This window comes from Leopardus geoffroyi, chromosome C2 (genome assembly GCF_018350155.1).
Source record: "Leopardus geoffroyi isolate Oge1 chromosome C2, O.geoffroyi_Oge1_pat1.0, whole genome shotgun sequence".
NCBI classification, from domain to species: domain Eukaryota; kingdom Metazoa; phylum Chordata; class Mammalia; order Carnivora; family Felidae; genus Leopardus; species Leopardus geoffroyi.
Window position 1 is genome coordinate 75,331,351 of NC_059333.1, and position 15,646 is coordinate 75,346,996.

The 15,646-nt window shown below is 38.6% G+C and overlaps 2 protein-coding genes across 3 annotated transcripts in view; one reads left to right on the plus strand and one right to left on the minus strand.

Annotated features, from left to right (window-relative positions):
* Nucleotides 1-14,772, plus strand: part of ATP13A5 (ATPase 13A5) — a 128,741-nt gene extending 113,969 nt beyond the window's left edge. Inside the window, 5 exon segments of the mRNA XM_045502579.1 lie at nucleotides 1,266-1,440; nucleotides 3,874-4,076; nucleotides 9,650-9,738; nucleotides 12,065-12,145; nucleotides 14,075-14,772. Of these exon segments, the coding sequence (XP_045358535.1) occupies nucleotides 1,266-1,440; nucleotides 3,874-4,076; nucleotides 9,650-9,738; nucleotides 12,065-12,145; nucleotides 14,075-14,335 (809 nt within the window). The 3' untranslated portion in view covers nucleotides 14,336-14,772.
* Nucleotides 1-15,646, minus strand: part of PLAAT1 (phospholipase A and acyltransferase 1) — an 82,430-nt gene that overhangs the window by 40,334 nt on the left and 26,450 nt on the right. The window contains exons 5-6 of one of the 2 annotated variants that reach the window (XR_006718423.1): nucleotides 9,276-9,452; nucleotides 8,025-8,155 (exon numbers count right to left, since the gene is read on the minus strand). The gene's annotated coding sequence lies outside the window, so the exon portion shown is untranslated. Of the gene's footprint in view, nucleotides 1-7,383; nucleotides 8,156-9,275; nucleotides 9,453-15,646 lie in introns of those variants that run through there. The other variant, XR_006718422.1, reaches the window with a different exon arrangement.

Genomic DNA, 15,646 nt, shown 5'->3' on the forward strand with positions numbered 1-15,646 from the left:
CACTCTCTCTGCCTCCAAATGAATAAATAAATAAATAAATAAATAAATAAACTTAAGCAAAAAAAAAAAAAGGTAAATCCTTAGATAGTCATAGAGCTTTAGAGTAAAAGAGTTGGAAGAGACTTTGGAGATCATTTAGATATTCCAACACATTCATTTTACACATGAGAAAAATGAAGTACCAGAGGGTTCAGGTGATTACCCAAGAACCCACCGAGCAAACTGAAGACCTACTTTAGAGTTTTATCATCCCAGACTGGACACCTGCTCCTACCACCCTACCCCTTCATTCATGAACACAAACCTCAGCATACACACTCTACTTTCTTCCTTATATCAAAGAAACCAATGATTTGCTATGAAAAAGGGAAAGGTATCAGCTATGAAGACAAGAAGTGAAACACGACTCTTGTGTAAACCTTTGATGTAATGTATCTAATTCCTGACTTTTCCATGCTTCTTCCCTGCACTGCCCTAAGAAGTAAAGTACATTCCATTTTCAATAGCTTGTTAGAACATATGGCTCCTAAGAAGGATGCAGTCTGTTGTTTTTGTTGTTCTGTTTAATCTCTGCCTATCACCTATCCTTTAAATTAAAAAAAAAATACATAAACTCTAGGATCAAAGCTATAATACATTTAATACCCTCATCTGGAAGCAAGACTGTTTTGAATTATTTTTCCTAACCAAGCTTAATACACTCTAGCAGTTCTCCATTTTACACACTTATCCAGCAGGGAACAGAACACACCTCTAGCATCTATCCTGGTACACTGAAGTGCTCAGAGAATGTTGGATGAATGAATAATAAAATCAGTACTTAAAAAATAATCTCCAGCATATGAAGATTAATCTAGTCTGATGCTTCTTACTGTCCTTATCTTAAACTCTCTGCCTTCCTACCAGCACTGAGAGATCATAGTACTGCTTATCCATGTGGAAGGCCACTTTTCTATTTTACATACCTTTCCTGGTCGTCTTGTGAAGAAAATATATGCACCATGAAATATGGTAAATGTATTATTTATAGAGCTTTTAAACCCATTACTTTTTGTTTCTGAAGGTGAAACAAAAGCATGGAAGAGGCAAAGGCTGGTAGCATTGGATATACACCAATGCTTATATACATGTGCTTCCCTAGATGTAAACCCTGAGTTCATGTTTGCTGAATCTGAATCCTAACGGAAGTCTCAATATAACAGGCATCTCAATCTTCTATTGTCAATAATGAAACTGTAATAGGGGAAAATGCATTTGTCTTTCAGTGAGTTCAACTCATGCCTACCCCAAACTGGCTCCTTACCGACCGGCAGGACAGCTCCTCTCTCCCCCTTTGCTGCTCTCAGTCTTTTTGAACACCTGTTTCACCTGCATTGTGCAAATCTGTGCATTTCTCTATGTGAAGCAGCAGCCCTGGTATTGTGAGGTCTACAGATACAGGTAAAGTTCAGTTTTTTTAGTTTTCCTTTCTGAAGGTGATACAACGAGTGCCCAATGTCACTGTACAACTTGGTTGAACATACACCCTAAATTTTTAATTAACAACAGTTGGGTCTCCGGGGTTCTATGCTACCAGTGTCAGGATAGAACACCAAACACAGTTAATAGGTGGAGTCCTGGGGTGAGCCATGTCATTGGGGGGGGGGGGGAGATCGTCACATTGGTTGTTAATGTGTAGACTAAATGTGTTTACTAAATGAATGCATTCATTCCCTGGTGGTTTGGATATCATATAGACCAGAGGTCAGCAAACGTTTCTTACATAGGGCTAGACAATAAATACTTTAGGCTCTGTGGACTAGACAGTGTCTGTTGCAATTACTCAGTACTACTGTTGTAGTGAAAAGCAGACATAGACAATAAAAAGTAGGTGTGACTATGTTCCAATAAAACTTTATTTACAAAAAGAGGTGTTGAGTTGGATTTGGCCTATGGACTTAGTCAGCTGGCCCCTGATTTACAAGAGAGATTGGCTTAAATTAGCTTGAGTTTTTCAAAAGAATGTTAAAATTAAAATGTTTGTTGATGGTATCATTGTTCTCATTGCTTTGAACACTAGACTCGGGGCAAATCTTTACCACCCCGGGTTTTAATTTCTGTAAGGATAAATTAAGGGTAAAATGTGGGGAACTATACCATAAGTATTCAAACTATTTTCTTCTGAAAAGGCCTGCCTGACCTCCAAAAGGAAAGGCAGAAAAGGGGCTGCTCTTTTTGAGGTAAGGCTTGGACAAACTCCCCTTCACAGACTCCATGATGCTCCTGAGGCACCGGAGCCCCAGCAACCAGTGAAAGATTGAAAACTACTGAATGATGTCTAAGATTGCCATTTATACCCTAAATTCAGCAATTCAAGTATTATTGCTTGGAGTAGAGAATTCATTTTTGTCTCAAAACCAGATTTTTCTCCTCCTTGGAAGGCATATATTCAGATAAGTAAAATTCTGAATCTGGGAGACAAGCAGGGATAGCTAAATGGATGATGGCTAGGTAGTCCTGCCTTTATCACTAACCATGTAACACTAGACCTTAACTCTCTTATCTGCAATGTAAGTATAACAGATTAAATATATTTTTGTGTTAAACTCTATAATTCAGGCCTTCTGGTCTATCTGTCCCCTTTGTGCAAAAACATTTTGTGACTACTGATTATTTGTTTCATTAATGTACTCAGCAAACATTAATTGAACATCTACCATATGCCAAACACATTGCGGGACCCTAGGGAACCAAAGATATTAAGACTTAAGTCTATTTATTGGGAACTAATTTCATCTATAAACAGTTACAAGAGTAAAAAGTTTCAAGCTGAACAAGAAAGCTGATACAAACTAATTTGCGAGTTTGGAGATTAAAAAAAATAAACATTGCAAATAGATCAATCTGGACTGGGAAGGCTCATCTTTTAAACAAATGTTTTTCTGAGCAACTATTCTGTGGCATTTCTGTGCTAGGTGTTAAGGCATTGTAGATTTGGTTAAAATCACAACAAAGTAAACCCAAAAGAGAAATTCCATATTCAAGGAACTCTCATCCCAGGGGTGGAAAATAAAAACATGTGAATGAATAATTGCAGAACAATGAGCTAAATACAGCACTAGAAGCAAGAACAGAGAGCAGTAGGCAAACTTTCCAGTGAACTAAAGACAACAGAGGGATGGAGACGGAATAGAGTATTCGACCCAGGCATGTGCAAACTGTAGTACTTGGGGAACAGAAAATTTTCCTGTGTGTTTGGAGTATAAGGAGCAGAGGAGGGCTGGCAAAAGATAAGGGCAGGAAGCCGGATTCGAAGATTTCTGGGCTTGCCTGAGAAGTTGGCATTAATTTATTAGCAAAATAGAGCCACTGACACTCAGAAACAGGAGAGGGTCATTCTTGGATCCTCAGGAAGAGAGTGATATGGAGCAGGCAGATTCATACTCAGGACCTAAGGTAGTAGGCTTATATTAGTCCTCAGAAGAGAAAACAACACACACATACTCTCTCTCTCTCTCTCTCTCTCACACACACACACACACACACATGTGCCCACCACAACCCTCCCCCAACATGCACGAATGCACACACATGGGCAGCCATGGTTCATTTGTTCTGAACTGAAAGGAATTTCATAGAAAATTATCATCCAAGCCCTTTCAACACAAATCACTTGTTCTAAATGGAATGATAGACAAAGAATAATTTTGACTTGTTCTAAATATTATTTCTGCTTTGTCATTGCAAGAGGTGAACAAAATATGTCTTGGTAGTTACTGGCTGGGACAATCTGAAAGCTGAGACCCCATGGCAGTGATAAACTTTTTTTGTTTTCCGGCCACCTGGTTAAAAATAGAATAGAAAATCCCATAAATGTTGGCGATTCTCTTGTAGTAAGTGCTTTCTGGACAACCAAAGTAATTTCTCAATGAATATGAGTTTGGAGAGAAATGGGACTGAAAATGCAACGCTGATTCCTGGTTCAGTTTTAAGTTTTGAGAGTACCACACTGTGGCCCCTCACCACCATCAACTGTATCACAGCAGCGTTTATCTTCTCTAAGGGAAAGCCATTTCGAAAACCCATCTACACAAACTGTGAGTATATGAAGTTTAATTTTCCTTCCATTTCCCCACCCTCCCCAGAGTTGCAGTTCAGTGGTAAAGTGATGGCTGAACTCTGGAATGAAGTATCTACAAATGGTTGTATAATGCTTTTGTGACTTGCTCTCATTCTTACAAGCTCTCCCTCTAGTTATCCACCATTTTTTTTTTTTTGTTATTTTCTTTCACTTTCTGTATTTTCTCAGCTTTATCTTGCAATTAAAAAAGAGGGGCACCTGGATGGCTCAGTAGGTTAAGCGTGTGACTTCGGCTCAGGTCATCATCTTGCAGGTCCTGAGTTTGAGCCCCACATCAGGCTCTGTGCTGACAGCTCAGAGCCTGGCGTCTGTTTCAGATTCTGTGTCTCCCTTTCTTTCTGCCCCTCCCCACTTGCACTCTCTCTCTCCCAAAAATAAATACACGTTAAAAAAAATTTTTTAAATGTAATTCCATTTAAAATGTTTTTTTTCTAATGGAGTATTGAAGGATAATTTTCATGAGTGGTAGAAACCTGGGCAGGAAACTCCTTATGTGCAGATACACACATGCATTATTAAATAGTTACGAGTCCTGTCCTGTTGTGAGTCATCAAGAATGATTTTGAGTATATATATATATATATATCCAGATACTTTGTTAAAGACTTTTCTAACCAATTCAGATACAACTTGACCTCTTTGTAGCTTCACAACATTGGGCAAGTTACTTTATTCTGTGCATTTCTTGAATCACCACTGAGGATGAACACATTTTCATGATTTTAGCCATCTCTTCTTCTCTGAATTGCCTACGTACATTTTTATCTATCCTTTTCCAACAGGGTCACTCTTCTATTTCTTATTTATTTGTATGAGTTGTTTATTCCTTTGTGATTTTCTTCCCATTGCCTTTAGGCACAGAGAGGTTTTTCCCATTGCAAAATCAGGTAGATTAGCATTTCTCTTGTTTTTTAAATTTCTTTTAATGTTTTTTAATCTAATGTTAATTTCATCATACAGTTTGAAGTAGAGATCAAACTACTTTATCTAACTAGTCGCTCGTTTTCCCAGCAGATTTTATTACTTAATATTTCTTTTCATCATTTATTTCTCAACTGATTATATGCCACCTTTATCATACCTACATATTCATGTATATTTATGGCTTCATTATATACATAATTTATATTATGTGAGTTTTATATTTGTTATATACTTACATATTAATTTATATACAATTAATTAGTTCCTAGACTACCTTTTCTGTCTCATTAACATGCCAGCTTATTCTTGGTCTGTCACTATACTTTAAAAATTATAGTTTCATTTATTTAGCTATAGTTTTATAATAAGTTTTAATAAGCAGTTAGATGGATGTATCTTCATTACTCTTCAGTTTTCAAACATTTTTTACTTCTCTTTCTTGTTCATCTTTCTAGATAAACTCTAGAATAAATTGTAAGGCTTTTTTAAAATTCCTTTTTTGAATTTTGATACTTTGGGGAAATTGTAATGTTTACACAATTAAGTCCTCAGTTTTAAAGACATACTATATTATGCTTCTCCATTTGTTCATTCTTTATTTAAAAAAATTTTTTTTAATGTTTGTTCTTGAGAGAGAAGGGGGCAGGGCAAAGAGAAAGCCAAAGCAGGCTCCAGGCTCTGTGCTGTCAGCACAAACCCCTAGATGGGGCTTGAACTCAGGAACTGTGAGATCATGACCTGAGCTGAAGTCAGACACTCAACCAACTGAGCCACCCAGGCCCCCCAAATTTTATAGCTTTTTGATATCTGCATTTCCTGTTGGATTGATTTTGTGTGTGTGGGTAGTGTTTTGTTAGGTTTATTATTAGGCTTGAAAACTCTGGCTTTTTCTTTCCTGGGGAAAAAAAAAACCTTTATAGATGTAAATGGTCTATTCTTGACAATTTGCAAGAACCCAGTAAAATAATCTGGCTCTAAATCCTTCCTTTGAAAGAATTGTTTTTTTTTTTTAAAGGACTGATTTGTTACCCTCTTTCTATTATTTTATTTTATTTTATTTTATTTTATGTTTTAATGTTTATTTACTTTAGAGAGAGAGAGAGAGACAAAGTGTGAGTGGGGGAGGAACAGAGAGGGAGACACAGAATGCAAAGCAGGCTCCAGGCTCTGAGCTGTCTGCCCAGAGCCTGACAGGGAGCTCAAACTCAGGGACTGCGAGATCATGACCTGAGTTAAAGTCGGACACTTAGCTGATTGACCCACCCAGGTGCCCCAAATTATCCTCTTTTTAAACTGTGTTTTCACATAACAAATTTCCCCCCAGATATTTCTAGTTCATTGAGATTATTGAGTCTCAGCATAAGATTTTGAGTCGTATGTTCTCATAATTTTATTGCCTTTTATAACTCTTCTAATATTCTCATCCTGTATGTGTTACCTTTCATATATTCTTACAAGAACTATATTTTTGCTGGTTTTCTTTAAAAGACCGGTTCTCAGATTTAATAAATTCTGTATGCTTTCTCTTTTCTAACTTATTAATTTTTGCTTTTTTCATTTTTTTTCTTCCTTCTTACTTTCTCTGAAAACATTGTAATGTTTGAATTGACTTTATAATGTAAGTATTTTCTTTTGATTCTTGTGAAACAAAAAAATCATTCAAGATCAACAATTAAAGTTTGGGCCACGTTCTTTACATTTTCACATCTCTAATTATGACTTGATTTCTTCTCTGACCCACCTAGTTTTCAGAATAGAGAGGTTTCCTTTTCAAGTGGAAAGGGATTTCGTTTTCATTCCTCTAGTCCTCTTTATTCAACAGTCTGCAAATGGACTTGATTTGCTTTTTTTTGTCCCAGCTGATGTTTTGAATTTTGTGTTAAATCTGTATGTTAGAAGGGATTTTTCATTAAATTTAGTTAATAATTTCTAGTTTTATTGTCCTGATCAGAGAACCTGGCCTGTAAAATTTCTGCTGTGGGGAATTTACTATAGTTTTGCCATCTATGGCATAACCTGTAATCTATAATTTTCTAAATAAGTCATAGATATTAGAAAAGTAAGCCTCATTCCTATTCTTAAATTAGAAACATACCTTTACTATGTTAGTTTTAGTAATTATTTACCATTCTATTGTCACTACCACACCCCCTTTTTTTTTGGTACAGCTGTTTTTTCAAAGGTTTTGAGAGCATGCTAAGACCTTCCTTTCATTTTATATTTTCTATAAACTTCTTCCTGATTTTCTTATGGTATTTTTTAGTTTTGATTCAGTGTTTGATAATGCCCTTGGCTCTTGTCACAACAAATCAAGATTCTGCTTTATGTTTTAAGGTAAATCACTTATAGTCCTTTTTTTGATTGTGAATGTATTTTACAAGGAGGATATGATATATTACATTGGCAAGTACTTTAGTTTGAACAGTAACTACAAAGCTTTTTACATACATTGAATTAAGTGAGAACCGAATTAGTTACATCATAGCGACTTAAAGCTTGTGGGTAAACTCAAGTCCACATGGAAAATAACTGAAAATCTTAAGTTAAAAACAAGTTTTATAAACAAATATTCTAACAACAGAATCTCCTAATAAGTCATTTAGTCTCAACAGTCCTTGGAACTTTCTATTACAATATCAAGCAATTTTATTTTCAACTCTGTATCTTTCTTGATAGCCTTTGGCAGATCAACTTTATAATGAGACGATCTAGAAAGAATACAAACTTAATCTTTATGGAAACAGATGTGACTATTTGCAAACCTTCCCTTCCTTGCAAACAATCTGTAGTGTCTTGCCCAGGACATATCTTCCCAAATGACGTGTGCAAAAAGAGTACCATTCTTTCAAGCTTCCTCATCAACAGCAACTGATCTAGGGAGGCAACATTCACTTCCGTTCATCATTATGTTCTCCAATCAAAGCTGAATTACATGAAGGCCTTATAATGTTCCTTCCACACTGGTCATTCGTGTGCCCACCTGGCCTGCTTTTCAGATCATTAGTCTAAGGACGGTGTGATGTGTCCAGCACTCCACTCAGTTGCTGTGACTACCAGGCCTTCGTCAGGATGGACACTTGGGGCATCATCTTCTTCCCAACATCTGGGTCCCTGGGACCTGGAAACAATGACATAAATGAAAAATCCACACAGCCATCTCCTGGGCTCTTCTTACCCAGCTGCACACATTATTTTGGGAAATAAGTGATCCTGGTGCCCCTGCTTTTTCTTCTCTCTGCTTCACACCCTTCCCAAGCAAGCCTGGCTCTTCTTCTGGGAGGTGTGGCATCTAGCTGTATATATCAAGTGAAGCTTGGATGAATGTGAGGGGGTGTGTAGGTGCACAGGGGTGAAACAGTTTGATGTCTTCACAAAAATAGGGCCAGCTGCAGAGGCACTGTCATCTCCGATTTTTGGTTGGTATAGACCTGTATAGAGTTGGGGGCTGGCAGGCCATAAATCTTGGAATAAACGAGGTAGAGAGAATACAAGAGAACATCCAGTTTGTTTGTTTGTTTATAAATTTTAGAGCGTGTTAGGATCCTTTATATCATGGCAACACTGATGAAATCCAATTGTTTGGGCCCGAAGGTGCTAATCTCATCAGAAAACATTTGTAAGGCCCATCTACAAAGTGTGTAAAAGCTCTGTGGATGCAGATGTGGGTAGGGCCGGAGGGATAAAAACAGTGGTGTTGGCACAGTGCATCCTGGGAAGTTTAAGCTTCCTAAAGCAAAGCCATTCGGGCAGGTTGGAGAGAAAGAACCCAGCAGATGTACATGATAGCTCCTCATTCTTTCAATTCAGAGTCCTACAGAAGGGCATACAAAGTCACTTTTAAGTGGTTACAGTCTAGTAGATGCATAAAGGAAGATCTTGCAAAGCAGAGCGTTACATAACCATATGAAAGAAAACTTTGTGAGAGAGGCCTGGGTAGTCCTTAAAAAGAACGTGGTATCTGAATTGGGCTTTTTAAGAAAAATTTAAGAAAAACTGCCAAGACATAAAGAATATCCGCTACACAGGGTACTTCGTGAACAAAGTCCTCCGTGGAGGTAGCAGGTTTGTGATTTAACCCCCCTCCAACACATAAGAAAGAGCAATAAGAGACTAGAACAGAAAGGCAGATGGAAATTGGATTCCATTCAAGGAAGGCCTTGAATGTCAGTTGAAGACCCTTGGACTTTATTCTCCAGGCAACAAAGAATGAAATGATACTAAGAGGACTGACCGTTCATCCATTCATGCACAATTCACCAGACACGCAGTGATAAAGCATTGGGGCTTCTCTGGTGACCCTTCACGTAGGCTGGTCACTGCAGGGCGTCCTGGCCCTCCTGGACTTCTCAGCTGACGTGACTCCTTTATGGAGTGTCCTGTATTAGATCAGCAGTTTTCCATAGCACGCCTTTCAAAGGAAAGATGTGAAGCTGTCACCTTTGTCTGGTAAGCATTAGAACATATTTTAAAACATATGAGGATCTATCAAAACATCTGAAGATATAGCCGATATTTGCCCAACAGAGATAATTGATTCTGCAGTGTGTGCCAAATTATATGAAACATTCGTTTAGCATCTAAAAATAACGTTTGGTGTTTCTTCAGATATATTCTCATTTCTGCTGATATCTGCCTTGGGCCTCACAGTTTTCATTCTGTTTTCTGACTTTCAAGATATATATCGTGGAATGGAGGTAAGTGGTATTCATTTCCACCTCTGGAGTGACTCATATGTGCAATGGGACCATATTTGCACTGTAATTTGCAAGTCAGGTATTACCGTATTCTCTCCAACCATTTCACGTTGTCGAGGCTATTCTGACTTCCTAGAGGAACAAATAACTCATCACACATATGCTAACCTCTGCTTGTTCCCATATCATCTGTATCATCAATCTAGAACATTTATCCTATTCACACCTAAAAATGCTATTTGGATACTTTATTCATCCATGTTATGCTAATATGATAAATTGATGTGCTAATTCAGTAATTCTTCAAGTGTCGTTTTTTAAACATATAGTAGAAATCCTTTATAATGTAGTTGTAAGGAGTAAGAAAAAGTAGACTTGTAGGCCAATCAGGTTCTGTCAGACATTGACTATGGGGAGTTTTATTTCAGTGGGCATCACTTAACCCAAGGGGTGGTGGGTTAAAATAAAATTTAAGAAGACATCATTGAACCCATTCTTAGAGCCAGCATGTGGGAGAAATGAGAGGGATTGACTCTTGACTTGCAGTCTATAGTTTTGTTGAGGACATTGTGTCCTATGCGAGTGAAATGACATGGCCACCTGGGACCACCTGTGCTTGTAGAGGGTGTAGAGAGAAGTGGGAAGAACACAGGAAGGAGGAGCTCTCACGGGGCCTGTACGCTGTACCATCATGGAGGGCCTCATGGAGGAGGCTCAACTTGATCTGGGTCCACAGGATAGGCTGGATTTTGCTAGGTAGGAGGTAAGGGTATTTCAAACCAGGACAACAGCCTGAGCACAAACAGAGAGGGCTGCAAGAATCTCTTTTGCCTTGGAAATGCAAAAGAATGTAAGGTGGCCGAAATAAAAATCGAAAGCAAGACTTATTTCACAGAGTGCTTGGAAGATTGGCAAAGCCTGAGGCAACATGCTGCGGAATGTGAGGAAGGCGTGGTGTGGCTGGACAAAGGTGGCCAGGGGAGTTTGGGCTTTCTCCTGAGAGCAACAGAGAGTCAATGAAGATATCTGAGCAGGCTTTCCAGCAGGGCTTTTAGGACAGCCTAATTACGTGATGGCAGCCTAATTACGTGATGCTATATGCTTGAGCAGAGAGTCTATGGAAGGAGATGCAGTTAGGAAATGAGAACCTAGACCATTTAGTCACTTATAAGACATTATGAAGCTCCAGAGCATGCTTGGCACTAGCGAGCCCAAGATGTGTAAGGCGTGGGCACAGCTCTCAAGTAGTTCAGAGGCTAGGACGGAAGACAATCCTGTGGGCAGATAATTCCAAAGCAGTGTGACAAGTGTTTTCCAGGCCAAGGGATGGAGAGGAGTCCTTTCAGACCAGGGCAGGAGCAGCAGGGAGGGGAAGGACCAGGTTCTCCACTACGCTCTGACCCACTGCCAGATCTCACAACGGTCTCCAGACAGCTCTGCACCCAGGTGCTCTGTCTCACAACCCTGAGAAAGGCTGTCTCTACATGAGGGGAGAAAATAAAGCACAATAACGCGCTGGGGATGCGAATTGACTGGGGATGAGAATTGCAAGGGGGCCATCAGATGCTGTGGAGGATCTGTGGTTTTAGTCCTAACAGCTCAGCCCCCATGTTTGACTTTGCGATCAGAAAGGGGGTTGTGGGAGTAGTCTTTTGCCACTGATGCCAGCATGGGAAGTTGTAGTGTTAATACCTATCATTTAATCATAATTGGTGGCCAATAGGTACCCTTGAATCCTTAAAAGAGGGTGGGTTGTCTGCGTTCAACGTTGATCAAGCCATTAGACTGAAGGCTGGGAACCTTGGTTCGGAAAGTTTCCACCTAGTATCAAAAGTAACTGGTAACCTCTGTGCCCTTTATGTTTTACTCATACGCCAATTTCACTGAATGAATGAACTCCAAATAGATTTTAACTTTGGGAGGATTAGAAGTGATAGCATTATTAGATGAATGACTTAATCCTGCATCCTCTTACCTCCATTTGAAAAGATAAAAATGAAGAGAGACACACAGGTTCCAAAGTGTTTTGTCTCATGTCTGTGACCCATGGCACATTTTACCGAATGTTTACTCTCAGGCAGTGGAGGAAACACAGGCCAAGAGGCAGTCAGTTCTCATTTGAATTCTGGCTCTATATATTGATTGGCTTTACAACCTTAGGCAACGCACTGACCTCATCTGTGAAGTGGAGAAAGCAATGCCTACCCTCCAAGCTCAGAGAGCTGTTACAAATACATAAATTAAATAAGATAATTAATGTTTATGTGTGTGTGTTTTCAAAATTTAAGGTCTGCATGGTATAAAGGTAAGATTCTTTTTTTAACAGTTCATCCCAACACTGACATCATGGAGGGTTTCGATTTTGGTGGCAGCCCTCACCCAATTCTGTGTGGCCTTTCTCGTAGAGGTAAATTTCTGTACATCTCTTACACTCTTTCCGGGAAAATAAACAAATAAAGGGTCTCATTCTCAACAGGTACCTGTTTTTTAGATGGACCGTTTTTGTCTCCCAAAGTGATAGTTATTAACGGTTTGTAAGAACTGTGCATGTTCTCTTTGGGGGAAACTCTTGGAGAGTGATTTAAACTTCTCTAAAGGCTGCATAGAAATGTTCTCAGGATCCATGTTTAGCATGGACGGCAAAACATCAAATTAACTCTAATTTTTGTCTCCCATGAAGGCATCGTAGTGTATTTTTCTAGTATTATCAATAAGCTAGTAGAGACTAGACCAGGTGACTTACAAGCTCTAAAATTCAATGAGACCTTTCAGCGTGAAGAGCTGTCTTCAGAAGGGCTTCCTTAATTAAGAGTGGAAGGAAACCATTGCTCATCTAGTCAATTCTTACTCTTGAAAGTCTTCCCCTATAGTATTTTTCTTCTATTCACTGTCATTAAATGACTTTACCTACTCAATGAAAGTCCTGGGTATTATTTTTTTTTAAGGGACAGTTTAAAAAAAAAAGATTCATGTATTGTAAATCTCTTCGGAAAAGGGTTCAAACAAATCTATATAAATATATGTGTGTGTGTGACACACACATCATTGTATACAATGAGTGTAAAATTTCTCATACTCTAAGGAATTCCATTTGAGACTATATATATTTATATGTATTTATTTTTTTTAAAGTTTTTATTCATTTATTTTGATAGAACATGAGTGGAGGAAAGGCAGAGAGAGATGGGGAGAGAGAGAAAATCCCAAGAAGGCTCTCTGCTGACAGCACAGAGCCCAGTGTAGGGCTCGATCTCACAAACTGTGAGATCACTACCTGAGCCAAAAATCAAGAGTCAGATGCTTAACCAACTGAGTAGCCCAGGTGCCTGAGACTATATAGATTTTTAAATAATCCAAAAGGGGAGAAAAAGCCTACATGTATGAAGGTATTCATCGTAGTATTATCTATGGTGGTAAAATTTTATTTTATCTTAATTATAAAACATTTTAATGTTTATTTATTTTTGAGAGAGAGAGACAGAGTGTGAGCAGGGGAGGGGCAGAGAGGGAAAGAGACACAGAAACGGAAACAGGCTCCAGGCTCTGAGCTGTCAGTACAGAGGCTGATGTGGGCTCGAACTCATGAACCATGAGATTGTGACCTGAGCCAAAGTTGGACGCTTAACCAACTGAGCCACCCAGGCACCCCTATGGTGGTAAAATTCTAGATTCAACCTATATGTTCAGAAGTAGAGATGCTGTTTGTTTAAATCAATCGTTATACACCAATTTGAAAAAATGGTATAGGATCATTAAAAGTGATTATTGAGAAGACTATGGCTACATGTGACAGAAAGTCTAGCATAACCAGAAGTGGAATGCAAAATTTGACCATTCCTATTATAAATGTGTAAATATTGTGAGTGCATGTGAACATAGATAAAAAGAGAACCCTCCCCAAACGGAAAGCAAAACCCATTTGATTTCTAGAGTTCCGCCATTCATTCAACAAACCATCAGGTGGCACCTTGTAAGTGGCCTGTGGCAGGTAGCAGTGATTTTTTTTTTTCTTTTCTCGATTTTGAGTATGTTATTTTGTTATCATTTCAGTCTGGCAGTAAAGTAATTCTAAGTGAATCACCAGCCAGGATTTAACTAGGAAATCTGTAGAAATGAAAGTCTGTAAGCTTTTGGTGTGAACACAAGCACACTGCCTTCTCAAGGGAGAGAACCAGGGAGCTGCTAGACTTGGTGGGGACAGCAGGGAGTAAAGTTGCCGCAGAAGCAGCTTTAAATAAGTACATCTGAGAGACAGGCCCCGGGCGGGCGGTGAGCACCCTGGCTGCAGGGGAATGTGGAAAGATGGTTTGATTGTTTTCTCCACCTGATTTCTCAGGATTTCATCCTTCAAAATCGAAAGCTCTGGCTATGGATCAAAAAAGAATTTGGATTCTATTCTAAAAGTCAATATAGGCACTGGCAAAAAACGCTGGCAGAAGATTCCACCTGGCCTCCCACAAACAGAACGGATTATTCAGGCGATGGTGAAAATGGATTCTACATCAACCGTGGCTATGAAAGCCCTGAACAGATTCCAAAAGCGAAACTCGAATTGGAAGGCCAAACCACAGAACAGCATTTTTGGACCAGGCTGTAATCAGAATTATTGTCATATGGGGTTAACAGCATTTCCTTGCTCCCAGAAACTAACATATTGTGGAGAGGTGATGACAGTCTACCTCTACCTTTCTTTATCCATCAGAGAATTCAAGGTGCATTTCTTGATGTACTGAACCTTGCAAAAAAGAACCTTAAATATGCTTATTTTGACTGTATCCTCCACTACTGAGGAAAAACATGGACTTCCTCGATTGTCTTTTTTTTTTTTCCTTAATATTGCATACCATTATCCTGGCTGAAATGCCCAAGCTTTTATGGTAGTGAAATTAGTGGTATGAACATCAGTAGAAGGAAAATTCAAGAAGAGTTTGGTCTTTGAAAGTTTCACCAATATATCTTTATTTTCACAAATAAAAGAATGTGGGGGGAAAAAGTCTTTCTGTCAATAAATTATCACAGGTTTACTGAACCTTATATTCACTTGCGAAGACCATTTATGTACCTATCTTTTCCCAAGGTCACAAAATTCCTCTTTTTGCTTCTTTTGTATGGCTTTAATAAAGAAAGAAGAACTGGGATTTCCTTCAGAAAAATTAACTCTCTAAGTAGAGAATGATGGAGGTGCCTGTTAACTGCCTATAATCTTGGCTTGGGCACAGCTTATATCTAAGCCAACTCCACTGATGTTGGCATCACCCAAAGTATATTGTTTTTGGGGGCAGTGAGCCTGAACGTCCGTGGTAGATCACAAAGATAGTGGGATAAATGTTATAATATACTTTTCACTTAAAGAAGCATGACACTTTTGTTTATTTTTTGCTATGGACAGATGAAACCCTCAGGTTCTAAGTCAAAAAGTTGGTTCAAACTCAGCATTGCTCATCTTAAAACACAACCCTGGGGAAGGGAATCCTAAGGTTTGTGTCTATAGCATGACAAGCATCAGGCTGCTGAACGACCTCAAGTCCCATTTCATCTTTTCATTATTTTACTCAATCATTATGTGTGCACTAATGGCCACAAGAAAAGGTATATCCTCTGTAAATATATTCTGTATGCTATTACCTTTAATATATATCTACTTCTCGGTGACCTTGAGAGGACATACATCTCTAGTGAACCTTTTAAATTAGCTAGTAGGCTTTCCTTGTGACCATAAATTGAGTTTTGCTAATTTAACAGATCTTTAATGGCTCATAGGCAATTAGCTAACCAGTTCTATCCCACGAGCTCCAGTTATGTGCCTAATACTGTGATGGATGCATTCAATAATGCCTTTATAATTCTGTAATCCTTAGAGCTGAAAAAATGTTTTTAACATTTCAGCAATGCATTGCTGTATATAGTA